Genomic DNA, 20,860 nt, shown 5'->3' on the forward strand with positions numbered 1-20,860 from the left:
AATAAATCTGAAAAAAAAATAAAATAATACATATTTGGTATAAATGTAAGTTTAAAAATAAACATATTATGCCTCACAGCCAAGTAAATGGAATATAGAAAAAATATGATATTTAAATCGACAGAAAAATTTCTTTTGTTTACAACTTGAACAAAAATATTAAATCAAATAATATTAAAATGTTAATCTTCTATTATAAAAATCGGATCAACTGCAGTTCACGGTTAAATATTCCTAGTAAAGAATATTTCCAAAAATCTATGAATTTTAAAGGCTGCTAGCTTCCAAACGGCTGAACGTACAGATCATGCCCGTACACTGTTTTAAGTGGCATAAGAAGGCCTACAAATAGTCTGGAATAGTCATAAATCAATAATGCATAATTATCTCGCAGTGCAGAGAATTGCGCGAAAAAGACCTATTTTACTCGTTTTTTTTCTTTAGTAAAGCTTTCTATGTGCATCATTGGATCTTGGCTCTTCCAGATTATTTTTAGGTCTTTTTATGCCGCTTAAAATGGTGTGCGGGTATGATGTATACGTTCAGCCGGTTGGCATTAGCTGCTTTTGAATTTCACAGATTTTTGGAAATATTCGTTACGAGGAATATTTTACCGTGAACTGCAGTTGATCCTAAAAATCTTTTTTTCTGGTTAATTGTAACATTTTTCATTCAAGGGCCCTTTCAAATATATATAGATTTTATCGGTGAACTCAATTTTTAGACTTCTTTTAAGAAATTAATTCTTTTTCAAAGCAGCATGTTTATTTTTGATATATTGAAGAATTTGATGAACTCCATCTCTGCCAGCCTGGCCACCCAGGTAGGATATCTCCACCAGGATAACTGGTCCTGCCAGCCTAAAAAATGTTTCTAGTATGACCTCGAAACCGATTAATATCCGCTGGATTAGTAACGGTTTATAAGCCATACTGAAAAATTATGTATCGTATCATATCCAATTTTTTACGAATATAAAAATGTACAATCATAATATTAAAACCAGTTTTGTTAGCCCGTGCCTTCGGCATCTCTGGGCTAACAAAATTAGTTTTATTCTTATAATTGTACAATTTTATATCCGCGGAAAGTTGTTTATAATACAATGCGATAAATAACTATTATAAAATACAGTCTGTTCTTTTAATGAAACAAACGTATTACTTAATTTACCCAACTTACCCCTCATAATCATTATTATCTTTTTTCATATCAGAAATATTTAATGGTTTCCAACTACCTACTTAAGATATTAGTTATTTTAAAGAATGCAGCTAGCTTACAAACTGCTGACAGCATAGTCTCTGTTTTTTTTTATTAAAATCATTTCGCGGGCTTTTCTAGTATTGCGCATTTTTTAGTTGTTTACCTAAAGTACTTGAATATATTAGGGTTATAGTCAATTTAATTCAATTTCTATTCATAAATGGCGTTTGTTAATTCAACGTTATATTGCCAAATTTATGACCTTGTAATTTGGTCAATATGTCAAAGATAACCTACTTTGGAAAACAACAGTTTTTAGAGGACTATTTATTAAAACTCTGAAATATTTCATTAATCATTTCTGATATAAAACCCCCTAAACTAATGAAGAAACTATCATATTTTTGTCAATTTTGTTCTTATTGTCAGTTTGACATTAGCGAAGCATTTGATGGATTTTCTAGGTTTTTTTAACAATTTAATTTTAACTCAAAAATATTTTTTTTTTCTAAAGTTATTTTCATTAAGGAATATACACATTTAGTGAAAATTATTGTTCTACTCAGACATATGTCTACTTGAAATAAATCCAATATATCTTTGACGATGGAAATTTGAAACCCACGGGTCAATATTTCTCAGATATTCCCCCTATCTACGAACGGTCCAAAGTCGTTGATAATAATTAGGGAAAGGGTTGAAAATGGACATGAAACAGAAATATTAAAATCTTTTCTAAATTTTTACGATCCTGAAAGTTAATATTTACTGATATTTTCCAATAAATTTTTTCGTTCCGTCAAAATTTGGAAAAATAGCCAATATAGCTGTCTAGAAAGAACACGAAACCTCTACACCTAATATTTTCTCAGTGTTTTTTTTTACTTTTTATACAAATTTTTTTTAAAAATTAAATATTGATGAGTTTTTTATTTTTATAGAATGAATTATAAAAAAAATAATATTGGTTGATTGGTTTTTGCGATATCAGAACTCAGAACCATATCAGTTTTACTTTTAAACAATTCAATAAATATGAAAACTTTAAAAATTAAATATTGATGAGTTTTTTTTATTTTTTTAGAATGAATTATAAAAAAATAATATTGGTTGATTGGTTTTTGCGATATCAGAACCATATCAGTTTTACTTGTAAACAATTCAATAAATATGAAAACTTAGATATAAAATTTGTATAATAGATAAGACTTTTAAATAATTTATTCTCCCCTTTCTTTATTCCAAAAATCTCGATTTTTCTTTCATTGTCATATCCTAGTATTTATTATGTGTATTTGTATTGTCGTGTGAGTATGTGAGAGGGTTGTAAAGTACACCTTAGGAGATAAGACAATGGATGATAATCTTGTTATCCTTGTTTAGATTACATTTAATAGATGCCTATTGATTATAGGACATGTCAAACCATAAATACAAGGATATTTTAATTGGTTGGTTAAATTATTAACTTTTTATCTAACATTGGCTCAAATAAAAGTAAAATTTATTTTTTTAAAGCGAAGCTTTTCTATAATTAGGGTCGGTCGGTCCGTCCCTCCGTACGTCCGTTTAAGATAGATAGCTTTTATTTATTCATTAATTTAGAATTAACCGAACGCTAAGCAAGATAGATAAATTACCATCCCCCCCCTCTCCCTCACATAGCTGTTAAGACTTAAGATTTTTTGTTTCAGGCTTTCAGCGTATCTACTCTATAATAATCCACCTTCCAAAGTTCCAACACCCTACATTCTCCAACCCTCCACCCTGCTTACTGTCTTCTACATTTCAACTCAACCATATATCAAACTTGCTAATATCATAAAGTGAAAGAAAAGTTAAAAAATAAACCACCAATAACCATTAAATAATGTATTAATCATTCTAACTCAAGTAATATGTACTAATTTAACCTAACATACTAACAAAACAATAATCATAACTTTTTTTACTTTAATGAAATAAATATTCTAAATAAATAAATAAACTATGTTGACTTAAATAAAATGAAAATAAATATTTTTATTTTATTTGGATTGGAGTTAGTTTTGTAAATTGTAACGTTTTGTCCTTGTTCTCTAAGGTCTCATATTTCTTGTATGATGAGTTGACCCTTAGCTTTATGAGGTCATAAATGTTTCCCCCCCCCCCCCCCAAAAAAAAAAACGCTGAATCGATAATAATTTATTACACTAGTGTAGTCTCACCCCTCCCCTATTTAAGAAATGTTGTCGATATATATATGCTAATGATATTGATTCACCCCTACCTCGCCCCCCCTAGTTTGAAGGTTGACCGTTACGATACAAATATTGACCCCTCCCCTCCCCCCCCCCCACCCAAGAAATAACAATTCAAAACATATGGAAAATAGGAATTAGCGAAGCTTTTCTATAATTTGTGTTGGTTATAGACGTCAGTCTGTTCATCATTAATATGTTAGTATTACTATTTTATATAATTTTTAGACAGAATACTTACTTATAATTTTGATTATACTTATGCATTTATGTTAATGTTCCCCCCCCCCCCAAGAAATAACAAAACAAAACATATGGAAAATTCAAAATACTAGGAATTAGCGAAGCTTTTCTATAATATGTGTTGGTTATAGACGTCAGTCTGTTCATCATTAATATGTTAGTATTTATATAATTTATAGACAGAATACTTACTTATAATTTTGATTATACTTATGCATTTATGTTAATGTTTTGCTTTAATGGATATTGTCATCCTTGTTAAAAATTTTTCACACATCCCAACACTTGATATTGACCCCTCCCCTCCCCCCCCCCCCCCCACCCAAGAAATAACAAAACAAAACTTATGGAAAATACTAGGAATTAGCAAAGCTTTTCTATAATTTGTGTTGGTTATAGACGTCAGTCTGTTCATCATTAATATGTTAGTATTTTATATAATTTATAGACAGAATACTTACTTATAATTTTGATTATACTTATGCATTTATGTTAATGTTTTGCTTTAATGGATATTGTCATCCTTGTTAAAAATATTTCACACATCCCAACACTTCATATTTGAAGATATCTATAATATTATTAATCTTAATAATTTCTTGGAAACCGACAACAAAGAAAAATAGTAAAAATGGTGGTAAAAATGTAAATTGGTAGGGGGTAATGATTTCCTTGAAATTTCAATTGCTTACGGACCTTTGAAGTGACAACATATACTACAGTACAAATATCATCTACATTCTACATTATTTATATTTTATTTTGCTTCTGCTAGTATTTATTTTGTATTTTGTTGCATTGTTTTGCTATCGTTATGGCGGAAGGACAGAGAGTTGACCGCAGGCGCAACGTGATGTTGGATGTCGCTGATGATTTGGTTCCTTACGCCCCCCGTACTCTTCCCTTCATAGATCCAGAACCGGCTTTATACCCCGACCTGATGCCTGGCTGGTTCGCCCATTATCAGGTCCTACACAGATATTTTAAGGATATCTGTCGCCTGGTGTTCAGGTCGGGGTTTCAGTCGGTTCGTAATATGGAGGCGCTCAGGCTATTTGGTGAAGGAATTGGTATATACCAATTCCTTCACCAAGCCCTTCCATCTTCTCAGCGGACCCGCGAAGAAAATGAACAGGTTCTGTCCGAGTTGGAAGCCAAATGCAATGGTTATCGTGACTTAGTTATCCAGTCCTTAGATGTCTATGATCGTGCCATAAATTTGGATCGAACAGTGGATCTATCATCAGATTCAGATGAAGACGAACCCGATATCTCCGGCGATGTCAATCCATCTTCCGATGATGACGATATTGACGCCATCCTGGAACACGAAGGTGGCGCGAGCGCGAACTCTACCCGTGATGACTCTGTGATCATTATCGATTGATTGATGTTGCGTTGAGATCGTATTCCTGTGAATATTTAGATTCCACATAAATAACTTGACAAATAAATACAATACAAATATATGCTATAATAATAAAACTATGAAAAATAATTTTCTTATTTTTATTTAATTTAATTTGTAATTGCGATGCTGCTCTATAATTTGAATTTCTTAATGTCTGGTTCTAAGACTTGCGATGAGACTTGGTTAATAATTGTATGAATCTATCCTATAATATAAAGAAGTAAGCTCTGTTTGTCTGTAGCTAAGGATCTCGCTAACCACTGAACCTTTATGGTTCTCCTTTACAGTACAGCTTCGTATAGGTCCTTAGATGGTTTTAGGCTAATTCATTTTCATAAATAAGTTTGGATATGGTTTTAGGCTATTTTTCTGCCCTTTCATATCCCTTCGAATATAGAGCCTCTAAATGCTAGGGGCGCAGCCGTTTGTATCCAAGGAAGAGAGACGTTTCGTTTAATAAAAGATTATTGGTTGGTAGCTTATTAATTAGAATTAAGATTGTTTGTTAAATCGAAATCAGCAAAAATATTTCTATTTGATATAGTTTTAGTTTAGTTAGGTCGTTAAATATATGTTTACGAAATACTTATGTTTCTGCCGTGATTATTTGTGTACTTATTTTAACTTTGAAGACATAAATTTAAAATTATCAATAGCTATAGTATTTCTTGCATCGTTAAACGGCACGTCAGGGCTAAAAAAACTGGTTTTAATCTTATGAAATTAAATTAAAGACTTGCGATGAGACTTGGTTAATAATTGTATGAATCTATCCTATAATATAAAGAAGTAAGCTCTGTTTGTCTGTAGCTAAGGATCTCGCTAACCACTGAACCTATATGGTTCTCCTTTACAGTACAGCTTCGTATAGGTCCTTAGATGGTTTTAGGCTAATTCATTTTCATAAATAAGTTTGGATATGGTTTTAGGCTATTTTTCTGCCCTTTCTTATCCCTTCGAATATAGAGCCTCTAAATGCTAGGGGCGCAGCCGTTTGTATCCAAGGAAGAGAGACGTTTCGTTTAATAAAAGATTATTGGTTGGTAGCTTATTAATTAGAATTAAGATTGTTTGTTAAATCGAAATCAGCAAAAATATTTCTATTTGATATAGTTAAAGTTTAGTTAGGTCGTTAATATATGTTTACGAAAAATACTTATGTTTCTGCCGTGATTATTTGTGTACTTAGGTAGGTTAGGTAAGTGTTCCACGTATTTAAATTTTAACTTTGAAGACATAAATTTAAAATTATCAATAGCTATTTCTTGCATCGTTAAACAGCACGTCAGGGCTAAAAAAACTGGTTTTAAGAATGAATAAAAAAGTGTATTATTTCGAGTTTCTTATCACATTTATTTTTACAATATCACGCAAAAGTTATTTAATAAATATCAAATTGATGGACTACAAAACAGAATGAATATGAAATGAATGAAATACAAAATGAAAATGAAAAAATGAAATTGAAAAAAAAATTAAATGAAAATGAAAAAATTAAAACTAAAGAAAAGGGGTAGTTTCACGAAATGCATTTGAACTTAATTTAGTGAACCGCATGCATATTTTTTCTTAGTTAATGGGGTAAACTACATTTAAATAGAATGTATTTGAAATAAATTCAATTTTCTACCACGTAGTTTTTAAAATATCAAGACCTGAAAATTGTCTTTTTTGTGATATATGCAATTTAAAAAGACGATTTTCAAGTCTTGACATTTTAAAAACTATGTGGTAGAAAATTGAAATTTTTTCAAATATATGCCATATAAATGTAGTTTAACCATTTAACCAGGATAAAATATGCGGTTCACTAAATTAAGTTTAAATGCATTTCGTGAAACTACCCCTTTAAAAAATCTGCAAATTTACGAAAATTAAATTAAAAATTTTTAAATACACATGGCTCGCAATAGCCAATTTAATAATAACAATATAACTTTTATGCTTCATGAACATGGAAAGTTATATTGTTGTTATTAAATTGGCTATGCGAACCAATATGAAAATGGATGATGGGTTGTTGCCGTTGTTGACCGTTGTAAACCCAAAAAAGTTAATTATAATTTAAACAACAATTTAAAACTAACAAAATTACCAACTTAAATTTCTCTCTGTCCCTTAATTAAACAAAAGAGAAAGGTAACAAATAGAAGTTTATTAAAATTTAAACTAAATAAATTATTTCTTCTCTCGTTCCCTTAATTAAAATTTAAAACTGTATATATCAATAGAATTAATTTTTAATTTTTATTTTAGTCAACAAGAAGTTTGACAATCTGTGGCCAACACCTGACCAGGTTCTTGCCCTCAGAGAAGTCCTGCAAGTGTTGGAGTGTGTGGATACCATGCTGACAATTCCCGCCCAAGCCCATGAGGCCACAATCGTCCAGATGTTCACCATGCTGGATACGGTGTTCTTTACCCTACAGACAAGTATGCCTGGCAACTTATTCGCCCAACGTGTATTCAAGTTCCTTCATCAAAGGGTGAACAAGATTATACGTAATAATGCAGGCTGGCAAGTCTGCCTCTACCTACACCCCCTGTCACGCAGTCATTTGGAAATGATTGCGAGTGGCACACAAAGCTTTACGGTGACACAGGATGAAGCAAAAACAATCTTACAACAAGCACCCAAAAATTGTAGGTTGTTGGGTGAACGGCTACACCGAATCTCACTGAGAGCCAACCTAAGTCCTGAAGAAAAGGCAGATGAAGAGGCCGACCTGCGTAGTGCTAATGCCGACGATGAGGATTCCCAAGCTGACGAGTACGATTCTCCAGCAACTGCACCTCCCACAGGTAAAGATATACAATATTAATTAAAATAGATAATAATAATAACATTAGTTAAATAATTCAATTATCATTTTTATTAATTATATTTATGTATTACAGGCATGATGACACCCCTCCAAAAGATGTTTTGGACTAAACAACAAGAGTTGAAACAAATTCAGGCTCAAGCAGCAGCCAAGAAGAAAAAGAAAGAACAACGTGACAAACAGAAGGATCCCCTGGACGTCATGAAGAAACACCTGAACGCTGGGCTGAAGGATTGGAATAATATAGATGAATCCAAGTTGCATGCCTTGACATACGGTTACCAACGTGAAGTCGATAAGATAAAGGAGGAAATTGCGAAAGTCAAAAAATCTAAGTCCAAGGATTTCGATGTTGAAGAACGCCAGAAACTGTACAAACAAGGAGCGATGACCGCAAGCCACAGGATGCTTACTACCAGGTATGAACATGTTGCAGAGCAGATATGTTATCCCCCTGGACTTGTCAGTTTGATGACCAACTTCAACAACCTTCCAGTTTCTAATGCGAGGTGTGAGAGAATTTTCTCACACCTCAAATTAGTTTACTCATCGAGGCGCTATAACCTAGACAGAGACACCATCCACGCCATCATGTTCTTGAAGATGAACAAGCTAGTCCCCAAGAAGACCCAAGCATTTTGGGATAGACAAGTAACAGTTACCAAGAAGACAGCAACCAAGGAACTGGAAAAGTGAATGAAATAATTTTTGTAAATATCTTTATCATATTAATTATGTTGGAAAGAAATAAAGTAGAAGTAAAAGTAAAACAAATAATTTAATGAAATAATTTTGTGTTTTTTAAATATCTGTATCATTACCATTATAAAATAGATGTTGTAATAAAACCCAAAAAACTGTTTATTGATATATTTATTTTTTTTGCAGTATTGTGATTTAATTTAACAAGGATGAATAATCAATAAGTAGCGAAGCCAAAAACATTACTCAAATCATACTTGTCTTGTGTCTTTATGCGTGGATGGTCTCTTGCTCGAGGTTCTAGAGTAAATAAGTTGGACATCAAATGAAAGTAAATACTAAATATCCAAAAATAAATTTGAATTTCAATTAAAGGGTGATGGAAAAAATGCGTACTTGCCGCTTCGCTTATATTATTGTACATTCAAACATCAGTAAACCAAAAATCAGACCAATCGGATAATTAGGTCACATAAAAATTTGTTGTTAAAATGTAAAAAAAATACAGACATTAATGTCAGAACTGAATTATCAGAATGCGAATATATAAGAGTCAAAGCAAAATTGTAAGTAAATTTGTTTAAAAACAGCTTGATAATCAGGTTTAATATGAGCGTACATTTAAAAACGAGTTTCAACGCAAAAAAACGCGGAGCCGAATCTAGAAATACGGCTGCGGATGTGTGTATATTTGGTAACATATGGTTTTTAAGTTTAATTTAAGGAAATAGACCGTTAAATCATAATATTATTACTGTAAAAACTCACTTTTAACTAATGTGGAGCCGAGCCGTTCTGAACGACGTAAAAAAATGCACGGAAATTCTTTTCGAACACAGGGATTCAATATTTTTAGGTAAGACTAATAAAACACACCCGATACTTTGTAATTTTGGAACGATATAAAAAAATAAAAAAAAACATAATTAAAAACAAAGTATGGAGCTTGCCGAATTATTCACAGTATAAAATCTGTGCGTTTAAAATTGAAATTACCAAAAGGCAAAATAAGAATAATTAAGTTATAACGAACAGACTTTTCACTTTATATTTACAAATTATTACAAAATCCTTACCTTAATATATTCTAAATGATTAGTGTTACCGCCTTCCGAAATAGAAAACATAGCCTATTATTTTGACGTGCATATATTCTTATGACATTCACGCAAAACAATAGACTACAATAATCCTTTTCGGACGACAGTACAGAATTAGATCTTGTGTTGACTTTGTTTCTTTCTTCTTTTTTTTTATAACTATTTTTTCAATTGCAAATAATATTTATCACTTGTCATTTTATTGTATTAATATAATTCCATTTGAAGTTTTCACATTGTATATTAAATTTTTTATTATTTTTCACTTTTCTTTGTATCTAACTAACGCGTAGTATGACGTGTCAATACACTCTGAAATTCAAATAAGGACTGAAGAACTATGTGTGTGTGCACCTCATGGAGACACGAGGTAGAAATGTACATGGGTAATTAGAAACTTCAATATAATTTATTTCGTTATATTTACATTTTTTAAAATAAGATTTTTTAATATGTTTTGACCATGGTAAATAATAAAAATTTGTTGGAGGAATTTTTGTGTATATATTTATCCCTGATATAAATTGAACAGCATACACCGGAAACGGATGATATCAAATAACAGGGAATCTATAAATATATTGTTACAAATACAATTACAAACTATTATAAGTTAACTTTAATATATTTCATTATCATTATATACTTTTTTTACGTAATGCAAAATTATACTTTTTTAATATTAGGAAGAATTTTTATTTTACCCTGTAAAAAAAGCAATGAAAAAAGTAAGACGTCTAAAATGTCGTATTCTTAACAGGTAGACTTTTTGGAGTAAGGAAATTATGTCATCACATTAATTTCATAGAAAGAACCTAAAAGTCTAATATATTTAGTAAATTTTATTTCGGAATTGTTTAACGAACATACTTCATTTAAGATTGCGTGATTTATTTCAGAAATAGAAATATACAACGTAAAAATTTATTATTTTTCAAAATCTAGTATTTATTTACGAAGCACTTCGTAAATAAATATTAAGAAATTTGAATATTTAGAAAAATATAAATAGGGAGCTATTTGTGAACGAACGGAGAGGGGAATATATATCATATTCTTGAAATAGAATTCTTGGCGACGTTAATTAATATTCCCCAATTTCAATATTATCATGTCTCTAAATTCCCTTTTGATTTTTCTCGAAATACGATACGTTTAGGGTTTGGAATACTTAATATTTTAAATATGTAGTAGACACATCATTGGTTCTACTACTGTTTAAAACTTTACCGGAATTTACCCGCAACCTTACCTTTCCCTTTCTATCAAGGGTTAGTAGTTTTAATCAAGCAATACTTTTGTAAATTAAAAATAGATAAAGCTTAAACTAATCTTAAACATATGTGAAGCTTTCCTAAAATAAACAACTCTGAACAACATCATAACATCCAGAACATAAAGCCAAAACATTGGCCCAAACTGGAATCCTGTTTTGATTTCTAATGATGTCACAAAAACCGCTAATTCTTAGGACATTGCTATATTTATTCATCTTATTATCAAGTATGTAAAATACGTGCTACTTTTAAAGAATTTGATACGAGAGAAATTTATCATTTCTAAATAAAAATGACAAACACATTCTTTCTAATGCAAAAAAATTCACGATAGCTTCAATTTTAGAATGCAAAAAAATTGGTGCCAAAGCTCTATATCTACCAATTCTTGATCTCAATATACATGAATCAATTCATGATCTAATTCTAATTAACAAGTTACAAAAAGTGGTTGATGCGTTCAAGCCCTGCTTCTCTGCTACTAGTTTCAGCCTGCAAAAATCCAAGCTGTTCCTGAACCCACTTAGTTCATTGTTGGTAAAGAACAAGAAACTCTTTTCTTTTCATTTCAAACAAATGTATAAATCTAAAATTGACATAGAATTACCTTCTATAATGACAAGAAAAAGAGACAAACTGTTCTTTCCTGACAAGGAACTGTTTGAAATTACTATTAAGAAACTTTTTAATTTACCAATTTTATTACATTTCAAAAACTTCTATCTAGAACAATTGAATCGCACACTACCAAGCAAAAATAAACTATTTAAATTCAAATTAGTCGATTCAAATATTTGCAACAAATGTAATACAGAAAGCAATACAGATCATGCATTATTCTTTTGTATATTTCCTTCTTATTTTATTCATAAACTAGCTGTCTTTTTAGATATTAAGTATAATAATGGACAACCTCAATTTATTTTTCTAAAAGAAAGCTTTTACCTATTTAATATGTATTATGATGATTTCTCGTTAAATGTATATACTCAACTATCCAATCTTATTTTAGCTGCAAAAGACAAATCACTCAAATTAAGCAAAGAAGACTGTATTTCAAATTGGAATAAAAACAACCTGCATGCCCATACAATTCTCCTAACCCAATTTTCCTTCAAACTGTTACAAAATGCAGGGCAAGAAACTAATTTTATCTCTGATTTTCTTGAGTTTTTAATAACACAGTGATTCCTGTTTTTTTCTCATTAATTTCCAGCTACTAAGCTAAGTTGATGTAAATAAAAGTCTCGTACTATAATATGTAATTCTGTATGTATATGTCTTTTCTTTATGAAATACATATCTTTAAAACAAACAAAGCTTCACTGACCAAATCATTTCTTTATTAAATTTCCATTCCATTGACTCCCCGCCCCCACCCCCCCTCCCACATACAAATACATACGTAGAATATAACTTAATAAGAAATATACAGAAATAAAGACATCAAACTTAAAAAATACTATGGGTTATATCCTATTTTTTCTAGCTACCAATCTTGCTAATAAAATGCATGATTATACGGTCATACGCCGATCAGACAACCAACGCATTGATTGCACAATCTTTGTTTGGAAGTTCTAACTTTGCGTAGTAATAAGTTGCGCCTTTTTTAAGCTAAGACATTCCTCTTACTTTAACTATTTATGTCGCGCACTTGACCATTATCAACGTCTTTGGTTATGACCCGGTAGGGAATCGAACCTATTACTTACTCGGTCGCAGGTTATTGAGATATTTACAAAGTGGTTTAAGTTATTAAACGCTCTTTTAAAGTCTAACATACACAAATACATAATGATAGAAACTTCTAATGCTATTTAATTGTTTGAGATGTATTCAAAATTCTTATATAATGTTCCTTTATTTCTGATAACAATAAACATTCATAAAGTGTTATTTGTCCAGATATAAAATGTTTAAATTAATACGTTTTAAAACATTCAAATATCAGTTTTAAGGATTTTATAATGGTTTCTTAATTTATGAAATGTTTAACTGTTTGAAGGTATTAGGTAAGGTAATATAATCTATATGTTAGGTGCTCTTATTTTTGAAATAAATTGAAAAAAGGGGTTAAGAATATTTTTTATTTATTATGCAAAATTGACCCTGTTACAGGTGGAGTAAAAAAAATAAAAAATATGTTGTTGGGGGGAAAAATGTAAAAATTAAGAGAAGTGAAAACATTTTTTTTCCATTTTTCTCCCCTCCTTGGTGAAAAAACTAAAATAATGTTTGGGAGGGAGGATAATATAAATAGAATAAATAGTTCTGAATTTTTTATCCACTTTTCCCTCTTTCTTTCTGGAAAAAAAAACTAGGAGGGGAAGACTGCTGTACTTATTTAATGTTCTTTATATCTAAATTCTTTCCAAGCGTTGCAACTTTTAGATGTTGTTAACCTTGTTTAATTCATTAAGTATTCTAATAAAATATGATTACCTTATATTGATATTCGCTTCTAATTGTACTTCATTACTTGCTTTATAATTTTCTGTTGTACTTTCCTGACAATCATTTACACCATTTTCACTAACACGGTTATTTGTGCCATTTTGAGATTTATTGGATTGATTTTGTTCTGGTTTTGTTGTAGTAGAATCAACTTCTATAGAGTTGACAACACTATTTCCATTCGAGTTTAATAATTCTTCTATTAGTCTGGATTCTAAAATACAAGAGCTTTAATTTTCAAACTTTTATAAAACTTTTGCATTTAATTCCCTATAGAATAGTTATTTCTCGTATTCATTCGAATCCGGTGGATAGGAACCGGTTCTCATAAATACGAAAAAACTATGTCTAGCATCGTATTATATCCAGTTTTCTACGAATATAGAAATGTACAATCAAAAGATTAAAACCAGTTTTTTTAGCCGGTGCCTCCGGCACCTCGGGGCTAAAAAAACTAGTTTTAATCTTATAATTGTACATTCTATATCCGCGGAAAGCCGTTTATAATACGATACGAGAAATAACTATTATTGCATCGTATTTTTTATATGTTTTCGTGGAAAGTAAAATGAAAAATTATAGATAAATTTCAATTTTGTTGGCACTGAGGGACTGAACCTAGTATTAATGTGTTAAATTTATTTTAATATTTGTGGAAAATTGTCTGTAATACGATACGATACATGATTTTATAGTATGGCTCAGAACCGGTTTTAATTTAGCAGATATTAATCAATTTTAAAGCCATACTATTAAAAAATATTGATGAGAAATTAAAATTTTTAAACAAGAAGGGATCCATAGATAAGACAATAGAAGTTATTATTCCAAACTTAGAGCGTGCAAAATACTGCTTAAATTATCCTAGCAGCTGTGCTCCTAGCATGATTAATTTTAGAGAAAAAAAGCCCAAAACCTGCACAGCAGGACTTAAATAGAGGTTGCCTAAAGAAATCTTAAAGGACAGTCAAAAATTCGTTCTACTTCATAAGATTATAAGTACATAGGTATATAGAGGATTTAATAAAACTTTGCTTTAAAATGATAAATTCAGACCTGCAGTGTTATTCGTATCATTGCTAGATTCGTCATTTCTTTCAGTTAGCTTTCCCTCTTTCATTTCCACTGAACATAATGGAATGTAAGAAAAAGAGGTAAGAACAATAAAAATCTGAAAAGTAAACAAAACAAAAAACTAAAATAAAGGGATAAGATAATGGACGATAAATTGATATAATAATAATTTGGTTGTTAATGCGAATTGGTACGATTTAGCTTTCTATTTGATGTTAAAGCACAAATAAAATATAGAATACTAGCGTTTTCGCCCCTAGGGACCTCTAGGGGCATTGAGGTCCACTCTTTCAATTTTAGAAAATTTTTAAAAAATTGAGAGGAAGGGTTATTTTTTTCTAGGGGCAATTTCTCTTGGTAATGTTTTTATACCCTTCTCAAAATAGTTATAAACCTTCCCTAGACCTAGGAACAGCTACTAATAGTAGTGAAAAACTGTATCAGTTCAGCGGTTGGCGGGATCCTTCTGTACTGACAGACAGATCACACACAGACATTCTATTACTAATATAATGATACGTAAACAATTTAAGTTATTCATATAATCTATGATTCTCAGTAAGATATTTGGACACAATAAAAACAAGTGAATTGAAATTCTTACCAACTTTGTTATCAACGTCAGTATTTTTCTCCTGAAGTTTTTGACGTCTTTGCTTTCTTTGATTTCGCCAGTGAGTTTCGTTACTTGTCATTCTAAATAATAGAAACGATTCTTTTGTTTTTCTAGAGGGGTTGGAATTATTTTCTCAAGTGAATTTCTCCAATGCTCCTGTTAAGCCTAAAACCTTCCCTGAACTAAAACTTAGTGAAAATCAATAGCCTTTATGACAGATAGATATTCTCCTACTTCAGTATACATTGTTTTTTAAAAAGCGAAGCTTTTCTATAATTAGGGTTGCTCCGAGACGGATAGCTTTTTTCGTTAATCAAGGCATGTTAGAATTGTCCTATCGATTTTAAACTTTGCATGGTGATTCCTGTAGTAGTTAGGTACGATTTAGAAAGCGTAGCAACTCTATGATCATTACCAGAATGTCCGTACGTCCATTTTAAACATGTTCATTTTTTACTTTTTTAACAACAAATTTTTATGTGATCTAATTATCCGATTGTTCTGATTTTTGATGTAATTATTCCTGGGACAACAAAGTACAATATTATATAAAAAAGCAACTCTATTATCAAGTCCTAAAAATGTATGTCTATAGCATAAACAATATCCTGTATCAAGAAGTTTTTCAAGAAATTTACTAACAATATTGCTTTGACTCTTATACATTTATATTCTGATTATTCAGTTTAGACACTATACCTACTAGTGTTAATGTCCGTTTGTCCTATCGTTTCAGAGCTTCGCTTTTATGGATGTTGTCATCTTTGTTTTATTAATGTATTTAATATACAGGGTGCGGCACATAAATCGAGACATTTTTTAAACGGCCATGGCGCGAAAACTACTTGACCAATCAGGACGTTTGACCCCACTATAGAAATCTTAGGTAATGACCTTTTAGCACAAAAAAATCTTTGGACGAAGATAGACGTGTACACCGAGCTGGCCGCGCATATGTTCAACAATGCAGATTCCTAATGCGCCGGTGGTTTAATGCGCAAAATCACAAAACGTAGGGTCCGACAGGGAAGGAGTTGAAATCTTGACCCCAAATTTTGTGGGTGTCTTATGCTCATTGAGACACACATTTTGCTGTGTTTAAATTCATTTTAGCATAATCCTAGTCGAAATGAGGTCGATTTTTCAAGATTTTGAGCCTTAAGAAATCACAAACAGTAGGGCCTGACAGAGAAGGAGTTGGAAATTTGACCCAAAATTTTTTGTGTGTCTTAAGCTCATCGAGACACGCATTTTGAGTACTTAAAGTCCACTGTAGCTAAATCCTAGCCCAAATGAGAGCAAAAACATGGATTTTGTCAATTTGGCGGTTACTCATGTTCGTAAGGAAATGTGGCCTCCCAGCAGCCCGATCTTAATTCAATGGACTTTTAGGCCTAGGGCTACTTTGAAGCATGCACCAATAGACGTGCCCATACCACAAAGACCTCTCTCATTGCCACTATCAAGGAGAACTACGCCAGCTTGGACAGGTACATTTTGACCTGGACCTGCCGGCGGTTGAGGAGGCCGGTAGAGGCGGTGATTGAGGCTGGCGGAGATTTTGTTGAATAATCTACTAGTCATATACCTATTTTGCTTCCCAGTTTTTAAAAATCAATAAAATCTTTAAAATTGACGATTTTATGTTCATTTCTTTAAAAATTACAAAATGTCTCGATTTATGTGCCGCACCCTGTACTGTGTAATAAATGACATGAACTGAGTTATAAACATTATTACCTAGCAGAACAAAGATGTTTTGATTCTCTTTTAATTGCCAAATCAACCTAAAATGTAAGGATATCAAAAGTGCATGTAACAAGGATGAAAACAAACAAAGGTAGCAAAGCTCAAAACTGCACAGAAAGACAAATGGAGTAAGTTATATTTTCACAGCAGCAGTTGAAAAGAAGTTATTCTTTACTTTAGTCTTTTTTTATCGTTAGTTTTTTTATTTGATTAATTGGGCGGTTTTACACACCGTCCAATGTCCAGCCACCTCTCATTATTTTTTTTTTCAAATATTGTATCAGGGGGGGGGGGTTTGTTTGTTTTGATTACTTCAGGTTATATTGGGTACAAGGTAGCCCCGCAAGGTAATGGCCCCCAACAGCGTTAGGCAGGGGAAAAAACTACCCCTTTCCCATCTATTTAAATTTATTTCTAAAGCACCATTTTTATTTCCTTATTCATTAAAATGGTTCACTAAGTTCGTACCTACGTATCTAACACAACTAATTTATAATGATTAATATACCTTTATAATCTGAAGCCATGTTTTAATTTGTTGAAATAGATTCAAAGCAGTTGTGCCTTTTTGTGGAATGGACCAGCTAAATGCTTTCTCTTTGGATTTCTTAAAGCAAAAAGTAGTTTATTTGGGGATAGCTATCAGTTTTAAATAGGGATCTTAAGGGATAAGACAATGGAAGAAAAATCTATGGACATTCCCAATGATGAAAAACAAAATTTTTTCTTTTTTTAAAAGTTTAAAACTATTGGTTGAAACGTCGAGTAAGTCAAAATTTCCCAAAATACATATTGCCCCCCTCCCCCCTTAAATAGCAATAACAAAAAAACAAAGGAGTCTCATTAGTTTGGGGAATCTACACAATCAATCGCTTATCTATCATCTTTCTTAATTTAGATTTGAACAAATAAACATTTAAAATCTCACCATGTATTTCAAACTTTTAACTGTGTTAAGATCCACATGTCTCCATGTCCAGGCTACGCCCCAACGCATTGTTTTTCCCTGACAAAACTCTGGAGATTTCAATGTCGTCTTTTATTTATAAACTAACCATGCTTGATTAACATCACCAAGAGATGCGATTGATAATGAAGTTTTTTTAGTTTTTAGTATATACATATATGAACTTTTGTCGGTTTCAAAATATCTCGTTTCTAACCTTAGAAATGACTAAAACACCACCATTTTTAGGTTTTCTTTGAGAATTGGCCATCTTTTAGAGTTTTTTTTGAGAGCTAGGAACGAGATATTTTGAAACAGACAAAAGTTTCTGATTCTACTCCTCAAGGTTTTTTCATGGAGCACCATGAAGCCAGAGTTCCGATTCAATTATTTTTTTACTTCCATTCAACGATAGCTATAAAATTATGTGTCAGCCAACGGTTTTTAGATAAATTTTAAATCATCAGGAGCTTTTTTTCTATTGAATAATAAAGAAGACATTCCTGTATTAGTTTGGCTTGCAACACCTAGCGATGCTAAATACTGTTTGATAGGTACAACACTTGATTTATGTCCACACAGAGTTGTAAATATACACACTAAAATATTTTTTTTTTATATTAAAGTTGTATTATAATGGATAATGAATACAATTATCCCCCTCACAAAAAAATAAAGGGACGTGGGGCATTTCTGTAATTCATAAGGCACTTTATATATATCTTAATCTTGTCTATGACCTAAAAGTGTATTTAAAATTTTTAAAAATAAATTGTAATAAAAGGGGGGGGGGAAATGTGGTGACTCGTCACACGACATACCAGCAATTTTATTTTGGATGCTACTCCCTTAGTTTTAGAGATAATTGGATGAAATCTTTTGGGCTGGGTCACTAATTACCCCAACTAGTGGTATCTTTAAAAAAAACGGCGGCGGGACCGCCGCTCCCGCCGTCCGCCGCCGTTTTCCGCCGCCACCAAAAAAATTTTTTTATTGCATTTCTCGCCGAATTAGGCAATTTGGAATCATTTGAGACCATGTTATTTTTTTCAAAAAATTTTCCCCTTACAAGCAACCCTGCTGGGGGACTTAGTCATTTTTTTCAAATTATCGTTTATCAAGGTATATCTTAAATACAGTAATTCTCCTGTGATTTTGAAGATATTGAAACAAAATCTTTTTAGGTTGGTAAGTTTAAAATATTTGAATTAAGAAAACGGCGGTGGGACCGCCGCTCCCGCCGTCCGCCGCCGTTTTCCGCCGCCACCAAAAAAAATTTTTTTATTGCATTTCTCGCCGAATTAGGCAATTTGGAATCATTTGAGACCATGTTATTTTTTTCAAAAATTTTTCCCCTTACAAGCAACCCTGCGGGGGGACTTGGTCATTTTTTTCAAATTATCGTTTATCAAGGTATATCTTAAATACAGTAATTCTCCTGTGATTTTGAAGATATTGAAACAAAATCTTTTTAGGTTGGTAAGTAAAAAATATTTGAATTAAGAAAACGGCGGCGGGACCGGCGGAACCGCCGCTCCCGCTGTCCGCCGCCGATTTCCGCCGCCAACAAAAATTTTTTTTTTGCATTTCTTGCCGAATTAGGCAATTTAGAATCATTTGAGACCATGTTATTTTTTTCAAAAATTTTTCCCCCTACAAGCAGCCCTGCGGGGGTACTTGGTCTAATGACTAAGTCCCCCAGCAGGGTTGCTTGTAAGGGGAAAAATTTTTGAAAAAAATAACATGGTCTCAAATGATTCCAAATTGCCTAATTCGGCGAGAAATGCATTAAAAAAAAATTTTTTGGTGGCGGCGGAAAACGGCGGCGGACGGCGGGAGCGGCGGTCCCGCCGCCGTTTTCTTAATTCAAATATTTTAAACTTACCAACCTAAAAAGATTTTGTTTCAATATCTTCAAAATCACAGGAGAATTACTGTATTTAAGATATACCTTGATAAACGATAATTTGAAAAAAATGAATAAGTCCCCCCGCAGGGTTGCTTGTAAGGGGAAAATTTTTTGAAAAAAATAAATGGTCTCAAATGATTCCAAATTGCCTAATTCGGCGAGAAATGCAATAAAAAAAATTTTTTGGTGGCGGCGGAAAACGGCGGCGGACGGCGGGAGCGGCGGTCCCACCGCCGTTTTCTTAATTCAAATATTTTAAACTTACCAACCTAAAAAGATTTTGTTTCAATATCTTCAAAATCACAGGAGAATTACTGTATTTAAGATATACCTTGATAAACGATAATTTGAAAAAAATGACCAAGTCCCCCCGCAGGGTTGCTTGTAAGGGGAAAATTTTTTGAAAAAAATAACATGGTCTCAAATGATTCCAAATTGCCTAATTCGGCGAGAAATGCAATAAAAAAAAATTTTTCGGTGGCGGCGGAAAACGGCGGCGGACGGCGGGAGCGGCGGTCCCGCCGCCGTTTTTTTTTAAAGATACCACTAGTTAGGGTAATTAGTGACCCAGCCCAAAAGATTTCATCCAATTATCTCTAAAACTAAGGGAGTAGCATCCAAAATAAAATTGCTGGTATGTCGTGTGACGAGTCACCACATTTCCCCCCCCCCCCCCTTTAATTTGTATATCTTTTTATCTCTTATTTGAACGTAATGTATAATGTATCAAGATGATTAATTACTAAGTAAAGCATACATAGATTCAGACATGTCAGTACTATGAGAAATTTCAAACATTCATTAAAATTAAAATTTTAATGAATCTCTTTAAAATAAGAAAATTAGAAATCTGCCTAAAGCCTTTATGCTAACCCCACGGGGCTACTCGACATCCAATACAAACTATCCTAGCCTTACTGTCACTAACAAACAAATAAACGAAGGTGGGAGTGCCTGTATTCAACTTGACAACTAGGGAAAACGCCAAGCATTGAGTTAGGCCACTGATTTTCAAATTGGTGGAGCCTGATTTTCTGAATTTAGATATTCGACAGCGGCTTGCTCAAAAAGGTTATTTTTTTTGCAGCAGTTACTAAGTCCTGTT

General features: G+C 32.1%; 1 protein-coding gene across 2 annotated transcripts; it reads right to left on the reverse strand.

Moving 5' to 3' along the window:
* Nucleotides 1–10: 10 nt before the first annotated feature.
* On the reverse strand, nucleotides 11–18,441 carry LOC145331746 (uncharacterized). 2 transcript variants are annotated; one of them, XR_013883886.1, is made up of 9 exons: nucleotides 18,350–18,441; nucleotides 17,829–17,917; nucleotides 17,409–17,507; nucleotides 16,892–16,938; nucleotides 15,140–15,231; nucleotides 14,518–14,586; nucleotides 13,450–13,675; nucleotides 615–860; nucleotides 11–211 (listed from the first exon to the last, which is right to left on the reverse strand). XR_013883886.1 is itself a non-coding variant. In XM_080176579.1 (8 exons), exons 2-8 carry the CDS (start codon nucleotides 17,895–17,897, stop codon nucleotides 740–742), a joined length of 723 nt encoding a protein of 240 aa, XP_080032705.1. In that variant the 5' UTR covers nucleotides 17,898–17,917; nucleotides 18,350–18,441; the 3' UTR covers nucleotides 11–739. The 2 variants fall into 2 exon arrangements, 1 of the variants encoding a protein (XP_080032705.1); XM_080176579.1 differs by having other exon boundaries at nucleotides 11–860.
* Between the last annotated feature and the right edge of the window lie 2,419 nt (nucleotides 18,442–20,860).

The sequence above is a fragment of the Acartia tonsa genome, chromosome 11 (genome assembly GCF_053477335.1).
Source record: "Acartia tonsa isolate MP-2025a chromosome 11, ASM5347733v1, whole genome shotgun sequence".
Lineage (NCBI taxonomy): Eukaryota > Metazoa > Arthropoda > Copepoda > Calanoida > Acartiidae > Acartia > Acartia tonsa.

Coding starts and splice junctions, on each gene's coding strand:
- LOC145331746 (XM_080176579.1), bottom strand. CDS start 17,897: ATGCGTTGGGGCGTAGCCTGGACATGGAGACATGTGGATCTTAACACA. Junction 16,939..17,408: donor CATGGCTTCAGATTATAAAG/GTATATTAATCA, acceptor CTTACATTTTAG/GTTGATTTGGCAATTAAAAG. Junction 14,587..15,139: donor TGACGTTGATAACAAAGTTG/GTAAGAATTTCA, acceptor CATTATGTTCAG/TGGAAATGAAAGAGGGAAAG.